The following is a 25,458-nucleotide window of genomic DNA, read 5'->3' on the forward strand; positions in this document are numbered from 1 at the left end:
TAGTGGTTAAAAAAACAATTGCCGGTGTCTCAGCTCGTTTTACTTTTGTTCAGACAAGTGCAATTGCACTGGCTGTTTCAACATTAAATATTACTCTATGAGGATTTGGCAGATGAACGTGCCGACATGATCAAGCTGAAAGACCCCAACGAATTTGATCCCAAGATTGTTGCTTCTCTTCAACAAGACGCAACGGGGGTTGATTCCCAGAGCTATGCTGCAGCTTCAGATCCAAAAGGGAGCTCCAGTGCACTGCCAGTGTCCTACCGTTTCTACTTTCCCTCAATTAACTGATGCGTGCTATTTAGTTTCGATGATATAGCGTGGTTTACAGTGGGTTCAAAACTCATACAAAAGTATCACAATCAGCAAAATTTCAGGCAATGTGCAACGGAAGCATGCCAAGGGATGCAGCTGCAGGAAGTCCTATGCAGCAAGCTCTACTGTGAATGCTTGAAGGTGTGTGTCCCCTTATCTTTTATACTATTAAAATAATAATAATAATAAACTAATTTTTAAGATAGATTAGTATATGATATAGTATCAATTGACAAACATAAAAAAGTTAATTCAACTTGTACAAGTAAAAAAACAAATATAATCGTGAATATGTGTATACTACTTGGAGTTCTTTTTTTTTATGACTTATAGAAATCAAATTTGAACTTTTATATGTTTGTGAGATGATCATTATCTAAAAAATTCTTGTGAGATGATATATTGCATGTTAATCTACCATGCTGATTTTTTAAAATCTATCTTGTAGATTTTTTTCAAAAAAAATGATAACTATTTTGATGACATGCATAAACAAGGGACATCCCCTCGAGAGATTAATCCATTCCCATGTGTATGTACTCCACTTGTTTCTGACATAAATACTATATTTATTTTTTGACATAAATACTATATTTACTAGTATTATGATAAATGGTTGCTTTTTATTTCCCCCTTGCAGAACAATGTGGGGTATACGAAAAAATGCAGGTGCAAAGAGTGCAGTAACGGCTTCGGAGTAAAAAAGAATGAGTGTACTGTTGCTTTCTTGTGTTATCAGATCACATGTGTGCGCCCAATTTGTTTGGAGTAGCATGGAAGAACCCTATTTTGTTCTTCACCCGTGTCAATTATTTTGCCTACAAAACAGATGATAAGACGGGCTTCCAGAAAAAAACAGATGATAAGACTAAGGGTGCTACTGACGACCTGACAAATGAAGAAACAACGTCGGAGAACATCATGCTACCTAGGGAGACTTTGAACTCTGATCAAAACAAAAGCCCAAGATATTCGGTAAGTTTTTCACACTTACACACCTTCCTAATATAGTTTACCAATAGAAACTGTCAACCTAATCACAATGTGTTAATTGTTTCATAACCGGTTCAAACAGAACCCTGACGGCATGATCTTTTGTGCAGTGACAACAACTTTCAGATCATGGTGATCAACCGTCCTCAAGACAATGATCACTTTCTGTAAACACAATCAAATTTCAATATATACATTTAATCCTTCTCTGGAATGAACTTTAAGCCATGCAGAAGTTTGTTTGGCTCCGTAATCTCGGGAATATTATGATGATGCCTGAGCCTGAAGATATAATCATGTAGCGATGATAGCACTTGAAGTATGAAGTATACATAAACATGACTGCAAGGACACTTGTACATCTTTATTAATATAGAAGGCAACTAACTGCCTTGCCTTGTTTAGAAAAACAGACTTTCAAAAATGATTGCAAGGACAAGGAGCCTCAACTGCATTATTGTCACTTGGTGACATATGCTCAATCCTTGCAGGTAGGTAACAGAGCATAGTCAAGCCTTCACCTCTACTTAACACTGTTCGACTTGGACGTTCACTTCCATTAGCGGGATCTGTCGAGGCCAAGCCTCGAGCTGATCCACTTGCCGACGTCATCCATCTCTTCAGGGATGGTATAATGGCCAAGCCTGCATTATCAAGAACTTTGTTAATCCTGCTGTAGTTTGGGTCTTTGGGAAGAGAAGAAAGAAAGGTGTTTTGTAGTATGATTCTGTACCCGGTGTAGGATTTGAAATGCAGATATAAGAACCCCGAGGAACGCAGGGTGTCAGATGACCTCTCAGCATTCCTGTAGGATACAACCTCATCCGCTGCAACAACACACGTAATTTACAACATAGTGATGCATGCATTGACTGGTATTGACTAGTAGTTAGTAGTACTGTTTCTGGAGGGAAGGCTAGTTATGTTACCTCTCCCATGGCTGAGTAAGATAGGCAAGGAGGCAGCTCTTCTTGCAGCCATGTGTGAACTCTCCATCTTGCTCCTCAAGGTCCTAAAATTGCAAGAATAATGTCGACAGTAGGTGATTCATGAACAATGACACTAGCAAGTAGCAAGTGCTTGACATATTAATTTCTGACTAGGATACCACAGTGGCACCTGGAGCAAGGGAGCCAGCCACTCAAGCTGATGATCGTGCTGAGTGTGATAGGGTAGGTGATGCCGCTTGCAAATCTTCCATGAGCATAGCATGCAGCTGAGTAGAGGGCAGCTGTAGCACCCATGCTGAAACCGCCGATCCCAAGCTTCACTGCACTCTCAAAGTGTGGAAATCAGTGGAATGAGTTATCAACAGCTTGTGTATCTGGAATATATCATGCTTCGTGCATGCTAGTCCTTTACTTCTGTCATTCTGTGTACAGGCTTCGTGCACATGATTACGTAATTAACATATGCATTAACTGGTGCCAGTAATAAGGATTGCTTTGAAAAAAGAGAAAAAAAGCAATAAGAGTGTAATATATGTCAGATTGATGTGGTTATGAGACTAGTACCATCAGGTGGCTCTGATGACAACAGGTTTGCAATGTGTGCTGCTAAAGCATCCAGTCCTTCAATGTCGTCACGGCCATCCACCGAAGTATCCTCCACATCAAACCCTATTTCAGTTACATAGAAATGCTAATCAGTCCGTGAAATGGCAATGCTCCTAAGTTCTCAAACTTCAGAGATATGGTAGCACAGTAGTTCTGAAGAGGTAATCCCTGCTAGGTTCCAATGGAAAGGAAGAAGCTCACATGCAGTGCAAGGGAATCCACCAAATGCTGTGACAGGTCGGGTTGCCGCGGTGGGGCAAATCCACTTGATCTACATCAGCATAAGCTTCAAGGTGAATAAACTATTGTGCAGTAAAAAAATGTTGCTAGTTGTTACTGAACATGATATGCTACACTGATCTGGAGATGATTAGAGGTGTTGACACAGAGAGAGACTACTGTGTGTTAATTCGAGAATAAGGAAAGGTGTATGCCTATCTATCATCTGCGTTGCGTGTCTGAAGTACAAGTATTGATTCTTACACTTGGCAATGGAAGAGAATCCAGGAGCTGGGACCAGCTGAAATGTGCAGAATGAATGAAACAGAAAAGGAAACAGATCAGTGCACTATATCAGGAAAATCATTGTAGATGCAACTAGTATAGATATTCTGTTCCATATTCTCTGAAAACTTATGATCAACACATCATATATGTATAAACAGAAGGAGTTGCCTAAAAGTATCCACGACAAAGAGAAAATGGGAAGAGTGGTGGATATGTAAGAACATCTGAAACTATAAGTTGGAATCCATCAGATCAGACCCAAGAGAGAACATTACAGTACTGAAGAAAAATTTGCAACAAGATGAGCAACTAGCTTGAATTTCTTACCTTATCTTAGAGAATAAATAATTATCTTATCAATTAAAAAAGTAACATGTAAGTAGCTAAGCTACTGATCCTTTCATTTACTGGAGTTAATAGGAAAATGAATGAAAAAGAATGGCCAATGAACTACTGCCGCGGAGCTTAACTTGGAAAATGAGTACTAAACTCTTAAAGAAATTGTGGGACATGCATTGTACCAAACTAAAAGGGGCCTATAAGCTTACTTTTTAGCTTCTTTGCTCCCAGAGCTAATACTGGCCATTAAAAATTCTATGTAATGGAGAGACCCAAGATACTCTAGTTTAATGGCTTATCATAAATTATGGTGTTATTTACATGCTTTGTGCAACATTGAACATGAAATTAGGAATCTTTCATGAGACAACCTACATTGATGCGATTTTAATATACCATTAGCCCACATCAATTAGAAGTATTTGACATTCCTCTCCACTTCTGAATGGAAAGTGTCAATAGCATTATCTGTGTCCTTGATAGCGCAGAAGGTTGTCAGGTGTGCAGAAGGACAAGAAAATCATTACTTTGAATAAAGCAATACTAGGAATATATGCATGCACGTACACAAAAAGGACACCACTTCAGTCATTTCTGGCAGAAAGATGCAAGTGAATAATTAAAGGGTTGCATCCACATTCCACAATACCATGATCTAGCTCCCCTCCTTGCTTGCTTGACAAGTGTATTGTATTTGTATTTCTATTAAGTTTGCAGAAGATAGGCAGATTCTTTTTTTTTTTGTTTGAATCAGGGCATGGCCCCAGGAGATAGACAGATAGTATGCTTGAAAGAGGAACATCTTAGTAAGCAAGCACCCTTTTTTTTTTTGGAAACCTTAAGCAAGTAAATTTTGTGGAATAAGCAAGGGCTGTATATCAAACCAGCAGAATACAGCTCGTACCTTGCACCATTATCACCGAGGCCATGAAGCCACAGAATGGTGGCTTGGTGCCTTCCCTTTGGCCTCACCACATAGGTCCTCCCGTACTCAACTCTCTGACGACCCCATCCACCTGAATCACCATTCAAATCATGCTCAGCATTGTTATTTGGCACCTATGAACATATGATGATTATAGTATAGAAAGAAGTTTTCAGGAAAGAAATAATGGAGTAGACAGATTACCAGAAGAGCTGCTTCCGTAATAACTCATGAATGCTTTCTGCAGCAAGTCTCTGTAGTGATGCTGCTAAGCTATTGTGTTACTTGTCTATGATGTGCACTGAATGAAAGAACATAGGAAGAGTATGAAGTGCACAGCCCCAGTAGGCTTATATTTATAGTGAAGGTCTGAAGAGGGAATATATATGTTGGACAATCTCTTGAATCCGCATCGCATGGAAGTGCGGTTTTTTTATGCAGGCTGTCATGTGAGGAGCATCTGGAGTCTGGAATGCTAAAAGGATGTTAGGGTAAAGAAGATTGAAGCTAAGCTCTAGAGTGAAGAATCATGTACAATGCTTACAGCCTTGCAGCCATAGATACACGGTGACAGTGATGGCTAACCATTTCATACAAGCAAACTAAGGCCAAGGATGCATGCACACTGATGGTCATGATACGTCTTTGGCAGTGGAGGAACCATATAATATATAAATGATGTTTCATTTCCCTTTTTCTATTACTTTGTGTCCACCAAGCATTTATCCGTTTGTTGGATGAGTACTACTTCGTAATGCCCACTACCTTCTGCCCACAAATTGGTGCAACTCCGTATGGGACAACCTTAAATAAAATGGCAAGGAATAAGCATAACTGAACTTATTGTTCAGGTCCAGCCATTAAGCTTTCTTTTCACATCAAATTTACAAGCTACCAGAGTCTGCTAGATTGAACTGAAGAAGTTCTTGCTGGAAGTAGAGTTTCAAAAAGACAGAAAACCAATTCTGGTCGTGGAATTTTGATGTAGATGACAAAGCAAGGAAAAAAAATTGGGAATGTGCAAAAGAACTTTGAATTTTTGCATTAAGTTTAGGAGAAAGCAAAGCAAAAGGAATTGCAACTTGTTTTGGTGTAAGATATAGTGAAGACTGAAGGGTCTAGAAAAGACGATTACACGGCTAGAAATATCTATCAATTGTAGACACCAAATCAACATGGATATGGGAACCAAATCAGACAGAAATGCATCCACTTGCAGGTTGCAGCATAAACGTGGTGCACTCTTCATTAAGGCACAGATACTTGCAACAGGTATTCTTAACATGACATGTTGCTGCTACAGTTACATCAACTGTTAATTGTAATCATTGAATTAGTTAACGGTTTGTACCAAAGTGCTAGACACGTTATCTAGTTGTTGTTGACTTTATATAACACAAATGGTTAATTTTTTCAGACTGGAAATTGTCTCAAGCTTGATACAATCATTCAACTGAAATATATCATGTTTACATTGTTCAAAGATGTGACAAATATTATTAAATCAATAGGGCAACGACAACCGATTAAGCCGTTCAATGGACCATATTGAGCCAAGCAGCATATATTCATGCGTGTTTGTTCAATTTCAGCGCTAGGTCGTAATTTTCTATAGTACTCCCTCCATACTTTTTTATATGACACCGTTGACTTTTAGTTCCACGTATCTTTCTTACCTTTGATGAGCTAGTTTTCCTACTCTCGGCTTGCTTGCCAAGAAAGGTTGCCTTGCCAATATGCCTTGCTGCTTTCAGAAATGAAGCTGACTTGATCCCTCCTCAACAATACAAATTAAGGATGGGTTAAATAAAACGAAGGAAAATAAACTGACCTCAAATGAAATTTGGTAGTTCGGTAGTAGAATGAAGCAAAAGGTCTGCATATCTTCTTTCAGAAAAAAGGGGTACATCTGGTTTTTTGGTGTGCTAACCCCACTACACACAGTAGGGATCATATTCTGTTCTCCCTTTTATTTTCTAATGATTGGTACAGGTAATATGGGGGGCAGCCCAAGCCAAAATATGTGATTTATATGTCATTCTTGTCTCTATCTTAGCATCAGAGGTTTGAGCATATGGTGAGCTAGAATAAGATGGGCCATTAGCCACCTGATTTCACTTTCTCGCACTGGAAATTATAGACTATGATTTTGTTGTGCCCTAGCACTATAAGCCTGCATATTCCTCCCTATGCACATTATTCATTTTCTTTATTGCACATGCTCCTGTAAAGAGTTAATTTTCAGTGAAAGTCAGAAAAAATTTCTAAAGTGGTCATGCACAAAATATTGGATTCTTCATTACTAAAAACCATACAATTAAGGAAGATATGGGAACAGTTAAAGATATATTCTTCTTTAAATGTTCTGTATTTGTCCATACTTAACCGAGTTTTTAGACAATAGTACCCTCACACACTTCCACTGTTAAAGGGCAGTGGCAATATGAGACCAATAACATGCCTGTAGTGATGTAGTACAATGCGATTACCGATACACAAGGAATTCTTGTGACTGTAGTTCCTTGCAAGCAAATTGCTGATTGCAGATGCCTCCTGAATCAGCTCCCACCATGGCTAAGTCACCGAATAAAACAGGAAAAATATTACCACTGGCCAAAGCACTGAATAGTGGATACAACAGGCAAAATGTTAGTCATGGTAATAAGAAGTCCACATGAAGGTTCAACAGAAGTCAACTTCCAGGATGCAAGAGGGAATGTTGCAACATGAAAGATTGCGGCCACCACTAGTCAAGGAATTCTGCATGATCTCTTTGCAATTCTCCATTGAAATCTCCTCCTCTCATTTCTATTTCATACTTTATTGACAGAATCATTTATATTTCTCATAGTTGCTAGTTCATGAGCTAATACTTTATTTATTTTTTGCAGTGTATTCCTATACACATGTTCTTCTATTCTCTTTTAACTTTTAGACTTAAGGAAAGTATTTTGGAAAGGAGAAAATGCAAAAGCAAGGTTGCCGTCATTAAAGTGCGGAATTTATCCTATTATCAACCTTAGGCAATCCAAAACAAAAGGGAATATTTGTTTCCCTATGGATTTGAACTTGTGCAATAGAACATATATAACCAGTGGACGGCAGGAAAAACGAGTTATAAGTTGCATCATGTCTATGGGCTTAAAGAATCGAACACTTGAACCTTTTGATGTATGATTTCCCATAGAAAATTTCTTTTGATTTCCTTCCTATTTCTATTGCAGTGGCCAGTAATGCCAGTGTTCAATTCTTATCAGGAAAAGGAAAAGAGAAAACTATGATGATTAGGTCAATCGCTTGCAAAAGTTTATGTTTTCCCGGCAAAAAAAAGTATATGTTTCACAGTAATACAATATTGTAAATATTAACAACTAAATCATATCTCCGAAATCATAAAAAAGTCAACAATGTCAAGTAAAAAGTGTATCCGTTGAAATCCAAGGTGTTACAAAGCATACTGAAAGACAAAAGAATATATATAGTAGAGGAACCAGACCATTATCTCGAAGATGTGGCCTATAAATGTAGAGTTACTAGTTTGTAAATGTCAATGCATAGCTTCAAAATTCAAACAGTGGAAAAGCAAGGGTTGGAAAGAAGATGATCCAACAGCCTACAATCCAAAAAAATGGGGTATGGTTCATCTAGCTCGCACATAGACCAGAAGACAATGGAAATAACTAGACCATCTCCAGTTTTTTTTTTCTTCTATAGTACATTCAACACTCACACGTAGAGTCTATTGAGTCTAAGTAAAGTGAATTTGGGTATTTAGTGGGGACTGCAAATGGAAACAGCAGCAAACTAGTAAAGCATTTTGCATTGAAATATAAAACACAATATATTTATAAACATGGCCGTCTTAAAAACAAAAAAGAATAAGCTAGACGGAAAAAAAATGAAGTTTAAGTATTTGGGAAGAAACCATAGCTAGCACCTAGCACTGCAGTTGATATGGAATCGATCAATTAGCACGATGTAATATTCATTCTGGTTTTTGGTTTGTTTAGATTTACCTTTTGACGCGATGAGTTGTTAAGAGGAAGAGGGGAACTTTCCGCTTTGAGGGGAGGCGGCCATGGAGCAGAGCACACAGGATCGGTCGAGGACGACAGGGCAGCCTCAGGATGCTGGAGGCGGCGGCGGCGACGACGGTGAGGCCGTGGCCTTCGGATGGCGAGGGCATCGGCAGCCCCGCGCCATTGCGGCTTCCGAGTCCGCCGCCGCCCGCCGGGAGTCGTACGGCGCAGCCCACACAAGTTCAGTTCAGCTCCTCGGTGTTGTGCGACCTGTCTAATGGCCATATGAATCACTTGGTTCCAAGAGCAAATCATGCATATGAATATTATCAAAAATCTCGTTTGTATGGTATTGTATTTGTCACTGCATTTGTGGTTGCTATACAACTAGACATTGGTTTCTCTTTCCTGCTAGTTAAGACTCAAAAGATCACAAGACTGCTTCCTAATCCAACACAAACAGGAGCCTTCCAGGAACCACAACTCACAACTAAGCAGGAGCATCAGGATTCTCTCTGATACAGAGTTCAATCTAAAATACTACAAAACAGTGTAACCACCACAAAGATAAAGACGATGTGCAATAGCTTGCACAGGCAGTGTCAGTCCTCCCAGTTAGTCCACATCTTAGGTTCATAGCCAATCACCTTTTGCCTGCCAAATCAAGAAACGATCTCAGCGCATAGAACCTTAAGCCTGACAAACAGGAATACAAGATGGTATCAAAGCTGAAAATGCTACCACTGGAAAGCTAATGATATCAACCACTGAAAACTGCTTAGGGTTTAATAACAACAATGCTACCTCTTTTTTGACTTTCAACTATAAAAACACACCTATTACTGCACATGCAAATTTAGTATGCCAATCCTCTTCCCTGGTTGCGCATGTGGCTCTACTCTGGTAAATGTGGTATGGTGAGCCAGACCATAGGATATGTTTTACATCAAAAACAAATGACAATATAACACAAAAGTGAAATTGAAGAAATTCCGCGTTGGATATACACTGCCACTATGAATCAGTTCCTGTATTTATCTTGGAAACAATTCACACAGCAACATAAGAGAACAAAAGTGATAGGTTGACAGTTTTATCAGAAACAAAAATGTAAGTGTTAAAATAGCAAGTAAAGTAAATTAATTGAACTACTTAAGTTAAGCAGGTGGAGCAGAATACCTGTAACTAGTTAATTTTAGGGCTTAAGTAGTACTGTGGATCCCTGAAGAACCTGACAACTGTCTCCGCCTTATCCGTTGAAAGGTCAGTGTTTTCTAGAATAACTTTCTTGGATGCTTTTGCGATTGCTTCAATAGAGCCAATAGCTTGTGCAAGCTTGAAAATCAAGTGTGGCATCAATATCAGCATGGCATGATATGAACAGTAAACAGAAAAATGTTATATCATGCTTAGCACGAGAATGGAACGTGTATACCTACCGGATAGGCTATTGGGAAAAAAGGTATAGATATCAGGAACAGAAAATGATCAATTCTCATTCATGAAAAATTCCAAAAGGCGAGCACTTTGAATGGAGAAGGTCCAATCATTATGTTTAAGCTCAGTTATACCCTGCATTAGTTATGGACTAATGCTATGTTTATCATTTACAACAGTTTAGTAGAATGAGTACGCAAAATGGTACTTGTACCTGCAAACAATGTCTCTTAACACATTACCTAAAGAACTATCAATTAACTATGGAGACTTAGAATTAACATTTTTACGCGAGAAAGCAAGAGATCATCTGGTCATATATAAGGCTAAAATAGTTGAGTGCATACCGCATTGGCATCATGATTGTCAATACCAGGAATAGAGGTGAGCACACGTAGAAAGGAATCCATGCACTGAACTGCTTGCTCCCGCTACAGACAAGCAGGAAATCATTAGGCTCCATTTCCATTATAGACCAAGAAATAGAGCGCTGTGTATCTGGAAACATGTGAAAGCACCTCATTCTTCATTGTTGAGATAATGTCTTGCTGCTTGCATACTGAATAAGAATTAAGAAAGGAGTATCAATCAATGCCATCTTACAATTCAGAATTTGAATAGGACTCAGAAAACCGTTAGATGAAGTTAAGAGATTTGCCTCCAAGTGCATGAGCTATCTTTACAATTTTCTCAAACCCCATCTCCGAATCAGTAACAGGCACAAATGTAGGACGGCCAAGCTCCATACCATACCTCGAACAAGAAATACATGAAAAACAATTGTTCAACTAAAATATTTTGACATTAACATTATGTTGGGTGCATACCTGTGATATGATTTATTGAATGATTCGTTTTGCTCTTTTGTAGGAACAACAACGATGACATATAGATGTTTTAACTGCCTCTTCAGCGTATTCACCCTGCAAAAGCATGGCAAAACTGAAGTAATTATCATAGTCATTACAGTGCATTGGAATAAGAGTCTCTCACCTGCTAAAGACAACACCTTCATTTTGACAATCCCAGTTTGTCTCGAAGACAAATGCAACAGATAACCCCCCATTGTTGAATATAAAGTCCTGGAGTACACTTGATCAGGCTACAGAGAGACACCACAGCAAAAGCAGTGTGACATTGAAGAAGGCAAAGGTGCTTACAGGAGATATCGGCAGGAAGTTTAGGCGGTATGAGTTTGCAGCTAGGAATGCAGCAGTGAAGTTAATGAGGCTTGGCTGTTGTTTATCCCTCCATGAAGTGCTCATCGTGCATACTCCACGACCTGCAAGACGGTGCCCAAACAGATTAACCAAAACCATGCTTGATGTAGGACAAGCTAAAAAATACCTAGCGTGCTAGCTGAATTTCTAAGTGCTCCAAAGTCCTAACATGCTGAAATCGAGCAAGTGAACACTGCAAACTGATGGCTGTAACCCCTCAATTAGGGACATGAAATGAGCATATCCACAAGCAGCAGCCATTCCTATTTCCTGGAACTAGCAGGAGTCATAAATGTAACTCAGACTGCATCGAACTCATGATTTACAACATTGCGGGGTTGACTGATTCAGGTTGGGGCGATGATGCGATGCCCTAGGCAGTAACCATCGCGCGCGTGAGAGGAGATGGAAGGATGGGCTAGAGAGAGAGAGAGGCGAGCGGGTGGATGACCTGGAGCAGCGGGTTCGGGCGGCGGGGGGAGGCAGCTCCAGCCGGTGGAGTGGGTGGAGCGCTCCATCGGAGACGCGCCTGACGGCCGACGGCGAGCCTCGGCGGCGGCGAGAAGGAGAGCGGCGGCCAGTTTCGCTCTTCCTTCGGGCCTCGCTTTTCATGGGCCAAACAAACCCCCGCACTTCGGGAAGTATGGGCCGTAAATTTGATGAGCCCGTGGATTTTGGTCCATTTGAAAAGGTTACTGGATTTGGGCCAAATTTCAGGCCCATCCAGGATGGATTTGCCCATTCCAAACGAGGCCTCATCTGGTTGCGGCCCTGGTAGGAGCACCGTGGCTGTTCAATTATTGACGCATGTGTATTATATTTTCCTTACCTTTATGTAATGCAACTAGGCGTCATGTTTGAACATGATTTAATCATGCTTTCTGGCATTTCTGGGTACTGACAGGACCATGACGTTGCTTTTGTTTTGTTCTTTTCTTTTTCTTTTGGAGTGAAGCGAAACATGAATTGTCTGGTGCATCCCACGTATTTTTTTTATTTTACTTGTGCTTATAAGTTAAATTTTAAAATTTTAACCTTAAATTTGAAGCTAATTTTGAGATTTTTTATCAAAGTTTATTTCTCAACATTGACTTTTAAATCACTAAGAATACACATATATATTTTTATTCATAGATTATTTTTTGGTTATAAATATATCGTTTGTGTACCGTAGCACTCTAATATCAGTAAGTTAACTGCCATGGCAGTAATATCTCTTTTGGGCTTCACGCCATGAAGGGTCGTTATAATTCAAGCCCCATCATGCTGCCCCGGTGCAGCATCACATGGTGAATTCGCCCAACGGCCGGCCAAACACCATCACTAAAATCATTTTCGATCAGAGGCAACCTATCCGTAGCCAGTAAAATAATGATCAACCGCAAAGCGACTGAATAATGGAATCTTAGTTTAGCGTAGGACTTATTTGGGTTTGAGAAATTTTAACTCATACAAACTAGAAAAAATAAACTAATAAGAATGCATGTGTACATTAATTTATATAAAAAAATCAGTATATTGGAGTAAGTAAATCTACTCTGTTTTCTTTCTATAACTCGTATAAAATGAATCTTTTTTGGCTTTCCTACTTCTTATAGTTACCCCAAACCAAATAACTCTTATAAGAATATTTCTTAGAAATACAAATCATTTAATTTTTCCCTCAAAACAAGAATTGATACATCGACACGTCTTGAATGCGATCGGCTCAAGCTCTGAATTTGAGAACCAATTTTTGAGATTTTTTTTTGAAAAAAAGGGGGAGCAACAAAACAATTACACCTATCCTAATCGATCAGCATGATTACCGGATGGAGCGGGCATCATGACATGAGCCGGCCGGCTTCATTCCGAAAAGGAAAGTAAAGTGACAAATTAAAAAGCAACAACCATGTCCAAGCGATTTAGAGTGCTAGCTAGGCTATTATTCTCTATTACCAGTTCTTGCAACAAAAAGAAAATGTATATATAGCAGCGTGCATGAGGCACGTACTGCTGATACATTGCTTCTCATCCAAGAACGCTACCATGTACGAACGGCTCGAATCCGAGGAGCTCGCAATTCGTAAACTGTCTCCGTATATATGTGCGTCCTCCAAGTCTCCCGGGTTCAATATTTTGCTGGTTCTTGTTAATAATTAAAAAAATAAATTATAGCTCAAAATTTTATATAAGTGTTACTGGTTATCTTAAAATAAATTCTAGAAATAAAGTATAATTAATAACTCAATATCAAGTCTAAATTTAAAATTTTAGTTCACAAATATAAGCATAAACACAAATATAAGCATTTCCACTTCTATCTCACTCTGTCTGTGTCGGCGAGTGGTGAAGTGAGCCCTTGCGTTGTGTTGTTCGTGTGGCCGTGTCAGTTTCACGGATTAGTGCTATTTCGTCTTCTGTTCCAAAATAAGTTTAAAATTTAAATTTAAATTATAAAGATAAATTTATTTTGAAATAAATAGAGTGCTAACTCGTTAATCTGCTCTAAACCATCACGAGTGCTACTAGTGGAGCACAGAGAGCACCAGGGTCATCTATTTGTGATAGCAGTACAAGAGAAGCATTACTGGTAGATAGGTAAGTACCACTTTTGTCCTAAAATAGTTATTTATACATTTTTTTGGTAGAGATCAAAGTTAACAAGAAAAACAACAATGTCTCTTAATAAACAGCGAATGAACGAGGGTGAAAGCACCAACGGATCAGATTATCATATTTTTTTTCACAGTTTTTAATGGACTTTTTACGACGATAATCACAACGGTAGCTGCCGCGGTTTTGCAAATCCTAGGTGGGAGTGTAATTGTGTAAATAGGTTTTTTTTTTAAAAAAAAGATGATTAATGAAACAACTATACCTGTGGGTAGTATTTATATTTTGACACCAGATCAAAATCACATAATTACTTGTACTCGTATATTGGAACGGTGGGGTGGCACTTGTCCCACGTGACACGGCAAGCCCCGGTCCAATCCCAAGCATATATAACCAAAAACTCAGCTCTTCCTTCCGACCGATGCGATGCGACGCGACGCGGGCGTCCAAGCCCAACACATGATGATGCCCGCGCTCCGGCTGCTGCTGCTGCTGCTCGCGCTCGCCATTGCCCGCTGCGCCGCCGAACCGCCGCAGCGGGAGCGCGCGGCTCTCCGGGCCTTCCTCGCCGGCACGCCGCACGAGCGGGCGCTCGCCTGGAACGCCTCCACGCCGGCCTGCGCCTGGGTCGGCGTCACCTGCGACGCCGCCAACGCCACCGTCGTCCAGCTCCGCCTCCCGGGCGTCGGCCTCGTCGGCCGCGTGCCGCAGGGCACGCTCGGCGCGCTCCGTGGCCTCAGGGTGCTCTCCCTCCGCGCCAACCGACTCTTCGGCGACGTCCCCGGCGACCTCTTCTCCCTCCCCGAGCTCCGCGCACTCTTCCTGCAGGGCAACCTCTTCTCCGGCGCCCTCCCGCCCGACGTCGCCAAGCTCACGGCGCTCGAGCACCTTGCGCTGTCGCACAACAACCTCTCCGGCGCCATCCCGTTCGCGCTCAACGGCCTCGCTGGCCTCCACTCGCTCCGGCTGGACGGCAACCGCTTCTCCGGCAGCCTCCCGAGCTTGACTCTCCCGCTGCTCGAGTTCTTCAACGTCTCCTACAACCAGCTGAACGGCTCCATCCCCACCTCGCTCTCCCGCTTCCCGCCGGAGTCCTTCGCCGGCAACCTCCAGCTCTGCGGCAAGCCCCTGAACCGGTCGTGCGAGCCCTTCTTCCCGGGGTCACCTGAACCCTCTCCTGGCACCCCGCCGGATGGCGGCGGCGGTCACTCCCTGCCAGTGCCACAGAGGAGAAAGAAGAAGCTCTCCGGGGCGGCGGTCGCGGCCATTGCCGTGGGCGCCGGGGCGGCGGCTCTGCTGGCCCTGGTGCTACTCGTGGCGTGCGCCGCCGTCTCGAGGCGGCGACAGGCGAACGGCGAGGGTGCGAAAGCGACAGCAGCGACGCCGAGGGGCCTGACGCCGCCGTCGACGGCGTCGGGGGAGCTGGGCGAGCTGACGTCGACGACGTCGAAGGAGATCGCGGCGGCAGCGGCGGCGGCGGCGGGCGCGGAGAGGAGCCGGCTGGTGTTCGTGGGGAAGGGGGCCGGGTACAGCTTCGACCTGGAGGACCTGCTGCGGGCGTCGGCGGAGGTGCTCGGGAAGGGGAGCGTGGGGACGTCGTACAAGGCGGCGCTGGAGGAGGGCGCGACGGTGGTGGTCAAGCGGCTGAAGGAGGTGGCGGCGTCGCGGCGGGAGTTCTCCGGCCACCTCGACTCGCTGGGCAAGGTGGAGCACCGCAACCTCCTCCCCGTGCGAGGCTACTACTTCTCCAAGGACGAGAAGCTCCTCGTCTGCGACTACGTCCCCGCCGGCAGCCTCTCCGCCATGCTCCACGGTCAGTCCAACTCTCTCTCCCTCTGCTACCTACCACCTTCTGCTCGTCGCCGTTGCCATCCACGACGATCTTTAATTAGCTTGAATTCCGGCGACATTGCTAGCTCCAACACAAGTTCACATGAAAAAAGAATGCGGCATTGCGTTCGATCTGTCCGTGTCATGGTGTGCCAAAGGCTGTAAAGCGAACCATTGGGGCACACCAACACATGACTAGGAGAGAGTAGGAGTACGATCCACGCAAAATGCAATCCAGTGTCACTGATGATTTCTACTATAGCTAGCTCTCCGTTTGATCGATCACTTCGATCACAGATGCTGCACGTTTTACTAGCGTTTTGATAGCAACCGTGCACAGTGATTACCAGGAGTAAATTACGTACTTACTACTCGATTGTAGGGATAAATTACGTATTCTGAGAAATAAACTTAACAAATAGAGCAGTACAGCAGAAGAAAATTTTCTGAGAAAACGTGTTACTAAATTAAAGGTATAGAGCAAATAATTCGAGGAAATAATCTGGTGAGGTAGAAGAGGGCAAACAATGTGGTAATTGATGTTCCACCGACGAGAACATTCTCGGTTTGGAACCACAAATTCAGTACTAACTTTACTTGGTACAGAGTTTTTTCTTGAGAATGTTTTTTCATGGAATGGAGGTACGACGTACAGTACGTATGCTGCTATAACAAGCTACTGTACTGCACAATTGCACATAGTACCACAGATCACTATAGAGTGTAGATTAAGCATGTTTTCAGACATCGCTGTTTGATTGCATCAGTAAAAGCCTCCAGTCTAATTCAGGAGATGGTTGGTAGCTAGGTGTAACAAAAGTAAAATCTGGGTCAAGCTGTGGGTGATTAGTCACAGTGCAATCCAATGATTTCGCTGCTGCAACTAGTCAGCAAGGGCATGGAGAAGATATGTGGACTCTACCTTCTTTCCAGCGGCGCACGGCTTCAGGTTCCAATCCTAGGAAAGTGATTGAGAGGTAGCGTTTACATCTGACCAGCGTTCTTCAGATTCCAAATGGCTTAAGTCCAAATCATCCGAAAGGGATTGAAAGATAAATGTAAGGTTCAGTAGCCATCTGTTATCCATGATGCCGCCCTGAAATTTAAATCTTCTTTCTTTGTGAACAACTAACACTACAACTGTCCATTGAAAGATAAATTGTTTGGAGATACAGGCAGTGTCATGTAGCAGCAAATTTTACTGCTGTTCATCAGTTGGCAGAGCGCAACTTGATTTATTTGCCGGCATCGTTTAAATGTCAATCGCCTATCACAAGAGAAGCAGTTAGTTCCAAATCCTCAACTCTGAGATTCTTCTGATTGATTGCTTTATGTTTTTCAATAAGTCAAGGTTTTGTATTAGCTGTTAACGTCAGAGGTTCTGTCATACGCGTAATGGTAGTAATTACTACCTACTACTGCTTATCCAGAATGTTGATCTTCCATACATTCGACGTATGTAGCATGCATAATCAGAGCTGATTACATCAAAGTTGATAAATTTAGAAGTTCATAAACACGTACTAACGCATAGTCTGCTGTTTCTTTAATTTGAAAAGAATTTTTTTTCTTTCACTGAATTTTTTAATGCAGGGTTTCTGTCCCTCTACCAGTCTACCAGCTCGACCTACCTAAGTACAGGCTTTGTATTCTGATGTCAATAATAGAAGAAGCTTAATTGCAATTTGCTGTATAGCAATAGTGCTTACAAAAAAAACCAGGTTACTAGCGTGCATGCATCACTGAAAACAAAATCGGGGGCGCAATTATGCACATGAATAACTCGGCCGATAGCGATATGCTTATGCGATGTTTATCCCATTTAAGAATTCTCTGTTCATTGGCTGACTGGTAAGGTAAAACTATATAACATGTCGTGGAATTCACATAAATACGCGGGAATCTTCACTCTTGTATTTTTCTTCTGCGTATGTTTATAAACCAAATTTTAAATTTTTAATCTTAAATTAGACTTGATTTTTGAGAAGTTTTTCGTTGTAACTTATTTTCCAACTTTGTCTTTTAGATCGATAAGAACCCACCTATATTTGTAAATATACTGTTTAATTTTAAAAAAAACCAAAAAAAGTCATCCCCTGGCTACTCTGATTTTTACTGATGCATGTTAGTACTGATTTTTACTGTTTTTTTTTTTTTTTACCTCAGGGAGCCGGGGCACCGGGAGGACGACGATGGACTGGGACGCGCGGATGCGCGCGGCGCTGTCGGCCGCGCGCGGCGTGGCGCACCTGCACGCGGAGCACAGCCTCGCGCACGGCAACGTCAAGTCATCCAACCTCCTGATCCGGCCGGACCCCGACGCCGCCGCGCTCTCCGACTACTGCCTCCACCAGCTCTTCGCCCCGTCGTCGGTGCGCCCCAACGCCGGCGGGTACCGCGCGCCGGAGCTCGTGGACACGCGGCGCCCGACGTTCAAGTCCGACGTGTACGCGCTCGGGGTGCTCTTCCTCGAGCTCCTCACCGGCAAGCCCCCCGGGACCGCGTCCGTGGACGGCGACGGCGCGGTGGACCTCCCGCGGTGGGTGCAGTCGGTGGTGCGCGAGGAGTGGACCGCCGAGGTGTTCGACGCGGAGCTGGTGCGGCTCGGCGGGGGCGCGGAGGAGGAGATGGTGGCGCTGCTGCAGGTGGCCATGTCGTGCGTGGCCACCGCGCCGGACGCTCGGCCGGACACCGCCGATGTCGTCAGGATGGTCGAGGAGATCGGCAGCGGGCACGGGCGGACGACGAAGGAGGAGAGCGAGGGCAGGGGCGCGTCGGAAGAGGAGCGGTCGAGGGGGACGCCGCCGGCAGGCACGACGCCGTGAATACTCGATGGAGTAAATTCATGCACAGCTTCGTTCGTCGCAAAGTTTTCTCTTTTACTACGTACTTCTTTTTTTAAAATCTCTTCAGCTTTTAGTCTCTCTCGAGTAATCTTCCACAGTATTGTTTTGTCGATCAAATGAGTAATGAGTTCATGTTCGTTCCTCCAGCCAAGTGTAATTTTCAGTCCATTTTTACCACTACCATTGTAGGTAGTATTGTGATCATCTCCGTTTAGATGCTGTGAAGTAGTACTAGAATGCAGTCTGACACATGAATTAGAAAACAGAACACATGTGTGAAGTGAATACTGAGGCATTGTTTAGTTTTTAATTTTTTTTCCAAAAATATCACATCGAATTTTCGAACACCTAAATAAAGCATTAGACATAGATGAATCAAAAAACCAATTGCACAGTTATGGAAGAAATCTTGAGACGAATCTTTTGAGCCTAATTAGCCTATGATTAGTCATAAGTGCTACAGTAACCAATATGTGCTAATGACGGATTAATTAGGCTCAAAAGATTCGTCTCGCAGTCTCTAGGCTAGCCGTGAAATTCATTTTTTCATTCGTGTCCGAAAACCCTTTTCAACATCTGGTCAAACATTTGACGTGACACTTCTCCTGAATCTCCAATTTCCCGTTTTCATCGCCATCAATACACCGATCCTCCGCCTCCTAAAACTAAGGGTCATTCTTGAGATTAATATAATCTGATTTATTAAGAGTAAGCTAAAATAAATAGATAAATTATTATAACAGATTATTATAATTTAGAGCTTAGGTTACTTGCAATCTAATAAGATCATCCAAAAGTGTTTTTTAATTATTACGTGGCTTTAGCCTTTAGACTCACTGCCCTTAATACTTTAAAATAATTAACTAATAATTATCTATATTTATCATTTTTTTATACATTAGTTTATAATACAGGTTACAGTAATCTACTTAATAATTTAGATTATAATAATTTTTAACTAAAACAAATAGAAACATAGATAAATAAACTACATAATATTGATTTGGACTTTTGTTGAATCACGCATTTGCCCCAATGGAAGCCCAGGGAGGGGTGTCATTGCTGCCGCCAAGCGTTCTCCTCTGCCTCCAAGCGTTCAGTCGTATAGCTAACTACTGCCTTTAAATTATCTATAGTCAATTTAATAGTCAATTTATATAATAGTTACCAACAATATATATATTGTCTTACCCTATCTGTCATACACATTGCTGCTTCGAGTACGTGCTACAGCTGACTATAAATTTATAGCTAATTGCTTTTCTCTTACTCTTTTATCTTCTTAAAATATATTTATAATTGACTTATAGTCTGCTATTAAACCTGATCTAAACTCTGCGACCACAACACGTACTTTGGTGCTGCCCTTCAGGTTTTCGACTCGAATAATAGATGGTGTCAGATTTCTAGTACTGATCTCATGGTAACAGAGTAGTGGCATTGGCTGCTATTGCAACTGATGATTGAACAGAAACTGAATATTTGTGAGTAATATCAGACCACTTCTTGCACACGACATGAAAGCGTAGAATGATACAATGGGTCTGTTTGAGAGGAGTTTTAGATTTTAAAAAGCAGCTATTTAATAGTTAGCTTCTCGTAATATGGAAAAGCTCTGAAACCCATCTTTTTCAGTTTTTGGCTTGGTTTATTTTTCAGAATATACAACTACAGATACTCAGAAACCGTGGATCGTTTGAGACAGCTTCTGACAGAAGCAGTTTTAAAAAAAGCTGCAGCTAGAAAAAGCTCTCTCAAATAGACCTAATATTTCCATGGAAGAAGCTGCAGCTGAGAGATTTTCTCATCGGCCATGTCTAGAATTAGATTTGACCTAAAAAAGCGTGAGGCAATGTAGTCAGGAACATGAGCGTCATGTTAGCAGAACAAACAAGTACATAACACCGATTAATAAACTATAACAACTATATTTGAATACGACGAATAATCAAATATGTATAAAAAAGTTAAACATTTAAGGATGGGGTAGAACGTGAGATTATGGTCAAGGTATTTGTCAATCGTTAGTTGCAAGTCCGAGGGTTTGTTTCAGCTTGCTTGCGGATAAGGGGAGACCGATGGAGATCTGAGCCGTGTCGTCGCCTCCATTTTCACACGCACGCTTACCAAACAATTAAACGGTATATTTTTAAAAAAATTTCTATAGAAAAGTTATTTTAAATAATCATATTGATCTATTTTATATTTTTTTAATAATTAATAACTAATCAATCATGTATTAATCTATTACCAACTCTTCTGTGACAGATAACTAACCATCACTCTCAACCCAAACGAACGGCTAAAGAAACCTAAAATGCGCGGGGGGGTGCTTGACTTGTTCCAAGCAATCTTGCTTCCTCCTGATCCCGTCCCCGACGTATATAGCCTGCCTACCTGCATGCCATGCCATGCGATCCACACTGCACTCCACTGCGCCTAGATTAACCAGCGTTAATTATTAGTATAGTAATGGCGGTGGGGTTGTACAGTGATCACGTCATGGTGGCAAGGCTCTCCAGCCTCGTCGCCTTCTGCGCCCGCCACCTCTCGCGCGCCACCCGCCGCCTCCTCCGCGACCGCCGCTGCTATGGCGGGAGGCCGGGCGCCGGCGACGGCGAGGCCATCTGGCGGCGGACGATCCTGATGGGGGAGCGGTGCCAGCCGCTGGACTTCGACGGCGCCATCCACTACGACAGCTTCGGCCGCCGCCTCGCCGCCCCGCGCTCCGCCTCCTCCCTCTCCTGCTCCTGCCGCTCCGACGACAGCCTCGCCGCCACCTCCGACATATTTACTACTACTACGCCTCAGTTGTCATCACCTCCATCGACTAGCCCTGCGTCCACTCCTTCTTAATTAGATATTTTTATGCCATACTGATATATATCCTGCATTAATTATTTGCTTTAATTAGTTCTCGATCCGTGCACGGACGTTCAGTTTCATTAATTTAATTTCACCTCATGATATGATCATGCGTGGTGTTGGCCATTTAGATCTTGCTCTGCCCAACTGGATTAATTGGTTCCCCTGTAAATATTGCTCGATCGATCGGCCGGATTAATCTTCCGTTTATTCTTCTTGTATGCGCATTTTTCTTTTCTGAATCATGATCTGGTCATTTTGTGCTTTCTGTTATGACTTGCCCAGCAGTTTAATCATAGATCGATCTTTTTTTTTTTTTTTTTTTTAGGAAAGGGCAACATGCAGTTTGTTGTGTTATGTTGCATTCGATCGAGAGAAAGGCCGGCCCAATTAATGATTTTACGACAGGCCCAACCCAGGCAGTGGTTTTAACTTGGATCTGCTTAATTAATTGGTGAGCCTAGCTTCTACTGACCAACCGGATTAACCTTGTGCAATGCCGAATTGCCGATGCATATATATACGCAAGCCCACACACACAAAGAAGCTGCACGGGCAAGGCAAAATCAGTAGTCGAATCAGAAGAGCGCAGCCACCTGCATGCGTAGGCTTTTGCAGCATCCATCATTGCATCCATCCAACAGATTAATCATCGTCGATCAGAATTACATGATCTCTGCAAATGCATGCCTGCCTTTGTGGTTCTCTCGATCGATCCGTCTTTGCATTTCATGGCATGCTAGCTTGGTTCTGATTAATTAATTGTTGCACACGCATGGTCCATATATATAGCCCCGGCCGCTACACGGCGGAGTGGGCGCTGCCGTCCTTCGCCGGCAGCTGGAGGCTCCTGTCGTCGCCGGCCTTGGGCGTCGACCCGTAGTAGCAGAAGTAGAGGATCAGCTGCGCCGCGCCCAGCAGCGTGCCCATGCCGTTCGGAATCTGTCCATGGATCGTATCATACAACAATTTCAGAATTAATCCGCGTTGATTGATCAAGCTAGCATGCATATATGCATTGATTGATTGATGCATACCGTGATGAAGATGTCGAAGCGGATGAGCGCGTAGATTGTCCAGCAAATGCCGTTGATGAAGCTCACCAGCGACAGCGTGAAGGGCATGTACTCCACGCTCTTCGTCGCGATCACTTGTTTCTGCATTTCATTCATTCACTCCATTCCATTAGTTTAATTTCATTTGGTTATACTAATATATATCATCAAAGAAAATTAATTAATGCATGCTAAAATTAAGTGTATACGTACGTACCATGATGGTGAGCGGCGCGGCGTACATGAGGGTGCCGAAGAAGACGCAGAGGCTGCCGACGACGAGCGAGCGCTTGTCGTAGGTGTGGGCGCCGAGGAGGACGGCGGCGGCGACGGCGGCGAGGAAGACGAGCTCGACGGCGAGGACGGCGAGCATCTTGCAGCGCTTGGGCCTGGGGGCGTAGGCGAAGTAGATGGCGAGGTAGGCGATCTCGATGAGGAGGCCGACGCCGTTGATGGTGGCGACGAGGATGCTGTTGGGGTGGACCAAGGGGAGGCCGTACAACACCCACAGCGCGCAGTTGAGGAACGTCGCCAGGTACGGGTCCGGCACGAACTCCTCCACGTCCTTCTTCTTCACGATCGTCACGAACGTCGGCACCGGCGCCAGGAACAGCCCGAACGATATGAAGTTACCTGACCAAGAGCAATCAGCATTTCACATTTCATGCATGTCTCTCAACAATTAATTTATTAGCTTGCTAGAATTCATCAATGGATCGAGATATTTGAGCTATGTTGCTTATATAGCTATAGGAAGCATCTAGAAGGTTCTGGAACGCACGCACCGATGATGCCGACGACATTGCGGACTGCGTCGGGGTTCACCATCTTGCCCTCTTCGTAGCTTGCTGCTGCTTTTGTAGCTAGGTCGGGTGCTAGTATTACTAGGTGAGCGTGTGTGTAGCAACTAATTAACCAAAAGATTAATTAACTGTCAGGCAGCGTAGTACTGTAATAATTTAGCTAGAGTGGAAAATTAATTTTTCCACTAATGTGGCGGCCGCCTCTGCTCTCTCCAATTATTCCTTCCCTTAATCTATACAAGAGTCGGAACAATGGAGAGGCAGAGCACGGTTACAATTTGGCCATGGCCGTGCTTATATACACAGCCAGCGTATGGCTAAAAAAGGCACTGGATTTATATATAGAACCTGATATATAGCTTGAGGTGCAGAGACAAACTAGCTGGCTTAATTACGTAGGGTAAAAATTTGGATAGGCCAGTGCAGAGAGCTTAATTAATTACCAGAGTTCCGACATGCATGCACAACCACAACCGCCAGCTCCGTTTCAGTACAACTAGAGTAGACCGCTCGCGATGCGCGCATAACCACTTGACTTATAAAATATGAATTATTAAATACCGATAAATATGTATGGAGTTCTAATTAAAATATACAGTTAATTAATTTTGTTAATTATATATAGGTCGAGTTTAGGAGATAAAATATATCACATGAATATAGTGGAAGAGCAGCAAACTTCATGCACATAGGCGTAACAAAAAAGAAGGGACACCTTAGTAGAGTGATAGCCGAAGCACGATGCACGCATAACCAGTCGATCTATAAAATTTGAATGTATTATTGCTTGTATAATATTGTCGATCAATTAAAGGATGGTTACTGAACTATAAAATATAAATGTTTATAGCACAAAAATTTATAGCAATTTGAGTAAATACCATTACACATTGAAATGTAATAATGTTTGACCATCAAATAATAATTTGATATTGTTTAGAAAAAACGCAAGCGACAGCTTTATATAGCATTGAATAGTCACAGTGAAAGACAACAAGCAGGCAAGAAGCCACGTCACAGTGCAAGGCAAGCCTCTATCTCCCTCGGATGGCAAAATGAAAGCACACAGTGAACAAACACAGTAAAAAACCAACATGTGTGTGTCGAGCCACGCCAGTGAAAAATTCGGAGGGAGCTCCATTTCCCGCTATTATACATACTTTAGACTAGCACGGTTGTCTATCTAGTGGATTGTACGTACGTTAGCCCATGCTCGCCAAAGGCGCCGTATACTCGCCTCCGTATTTTCCGTTTCTGCGTATATTTATAAACTAAAATTTAAATTTTTAACTATAAATTTAAGTTGATTTTAGATTTTTTATCAAAGCTTATTTTTTAAAATGTATATAAAAGTTTTATTAATAAATTATTTTTAAAACCCTATATATATATATATATATATAAGTTTCATTAATTTTTTGTTTTCCAAATACTCCCTCCATATTTTTTTACGAGATTTGTTCCGGTCCAACGAAAAGTATCTCGAGTTACCAAATCGTTCTCCACTGTTGTATCTAGCCGAGTAGTAGATCCAATAATTAGAAACGATTTGTTACCGTAAGGTACTGGTACCTCGAGGTACTTTTTGTTAAACTGAAACAAACCTATTTTTTATATGACATCGTTGACTTTTGAATCAACGTTTGAGCGTTCGTCTTATTTAAAATTTATATATACATATGTAAAATTATAAAGCATACTTAAAGTTCATATAATAAAAAATCATATTATAACAAAATAATTTAATTATATATTTTTTAATAAGACGAAAGATCAAACGTGAACTTAAAAAATTAACGTCGTATAAAAAAATATGGATGGAGTATAGTAACCGTAACGGACGAGCAGGTGCTCGTAAGCTCAGTCACATGCGCTGATTAGGCCATCCTTGCCTCGGGTTTGTTGGACTATTTGGTTGACAAGAAACGAGATGGTTTTCAGAGATAAGATTGTTAACTCGGCTTGTCTGCTATTGTACAGGGGTGTTACGCAATGGAGACTGCTAGTGAAAGATGAGGAGGAGAAAAAGATGATAGAATTCAGAGTAAAGATACTTCATGGTGCCAGCCAACTCAACCGTAGAGCTGGTGTGGGGTAGTTTTTAGTTGTAGTTTAACCTCGCTAGCGTGTGGTTGTGGTTCAGTTTG

At 42.3% G+C, this 25,458-nt stretch overlaps 4 protein-coding genes and 1 pseudogene across 7 annotated transcripts; 2 read left to right on the top strand and 3 right to left on the bottom strand.

The window, feature by feature from the left end:
* Positions 1-25: 25 nt before the first annotated feature.
* On the top strand, positions 26-1,352 carry LOC107304207 (annotated as a pseudogene).
* On the bottom strand, positions 1,278-9,308 carry LOC102719490 (acyl-protein thioesterase 1 homolog 1-like). Of its 4 annotated transcripts, none has more exons than XM_015837828.2 (11): positions 8,655-9,308; positions 6,315-7,212; positions 4,843-4,939; positions 4,618-4,729; positions 3,351-3,387; positions 3,069-3,138; positions 2,826-2,930; positions 2,431-2,581; positions 2,241-2,323; positions 2,045-2,138; positions 1,278-1,955 (listed from the first exon to the last, which is right to left on the bottom strand). In XM_015837828.2, exons 3-11 carry the CDS (start codon positions 4,868-4,870, stop codon positions 1,871-1,873), a joined length of 765 nt encoding a protein of 254 aa, XP_015693314.1. In that variant the 5' UTR covers positions 4,871-4,939; positions 6,315-7,212; positions 8,655-9,308; the 3' UTR covers positions 1,278-1,870. The 4 variants fall into 4 exon arrangements, with proteins under 4 accessions (XP_015693314.1, XP_006654857.1, XP_040379849.1 ...); XM_006654794.3 differs by having other exon boundaries at positions 4,843-5,105; XM_040523915.1 differs by having other exon boundaries at positions 4,843-5,113.
* A 704-nt stretch (positions 9,309-10,012) lies between these two features.
* On the bottom strand, positions 10,013-11,887 carry LOC102719770 (protein PARTING DANCERS homolog). Its single transcript, XM_015837379.2, has 8 exons — positions 11,766-11,887; positions 11,255-11,376; positions 11,088-11,176; positions 10,922-11,017; positions 10,753-10,847; positions 10,613-10,653; positions 10,442-10,525; positions 10,013-10,308 (listed from the first exon to the last, which is right to left on the bottom strand). The coding sequence occupies exons 1-8, from the start codon at positions 11,830-11,832 to the stop codon at positions 10,261-10,263; spliced, it is 642 nt and encodes a 213-aa protein (XP_015692865.1). The 5' UTR covers positions 11,833-11,887; the 3' UTR covers positions 10,013-10,260.
* A 2,468-nt stretch (positions 11,888-14,355) lies between these two features.
* LOC102702568 (probable inactive receptor kinase At2g26730) lies at positions 14,356-18,945 on the top strand. Its single transcript, XM_040524465.1, has 2 exons — positions 14,356-15,725; positions 17,909-18,945. The coding sequence occupies exons 1-2, from the start codon at positions 14,372-14,374 to the stop codon at positions 18,565-18,567; spliced, it is 2,013 nt and encodes a 670-aa protein (XP_040380399.1). The 5' UTR covers positions 14,356-14,371; the 3' UTR covers positions 18,568-18,945.
* Positions 18,946-21,876: 2,931 nt separating this feature from the next.
* On the bottom strand, positions 21,877-23,574 carry LOC102720049 (bidirectional sugar transporter SWEET5-like). Its single transcript, XM_006654796.3, has 4 exons — positions 23,294-23,574; positions 22,726-23,141; positions 22,491-22,610; positions 21,877-22,395 (listed from the first exon to the last, which is right to left on the bottom strand). Exons 1-4 carry the CDS (start codon positions 23,334-23,336, stop codon positions 22,255-22,257), a joined length of 720 nt encoding a protein of 239 aa, XP_006654859.1. The 5' UTR covers positions 23,337-23,574; the 3' UTR covers positions 21,877-22,254.
* Positions 23,575-25,458: the final 1,884 nt, after the last annotated feature.

Source organism: Oryza brachyantha, chromosome 5 (assembly GCF_000231095.2).
Source record: "Oryza brachyantha chromosome 5, ObraRS2, whole genome shotgun sequence".
NCBI classification, from domain to species: Eukaryota; Viridiplantae; Streptophyta; class Magnoliopsida; order Poales; family Poaceae; genus Oryza; species Oryza brachyantha.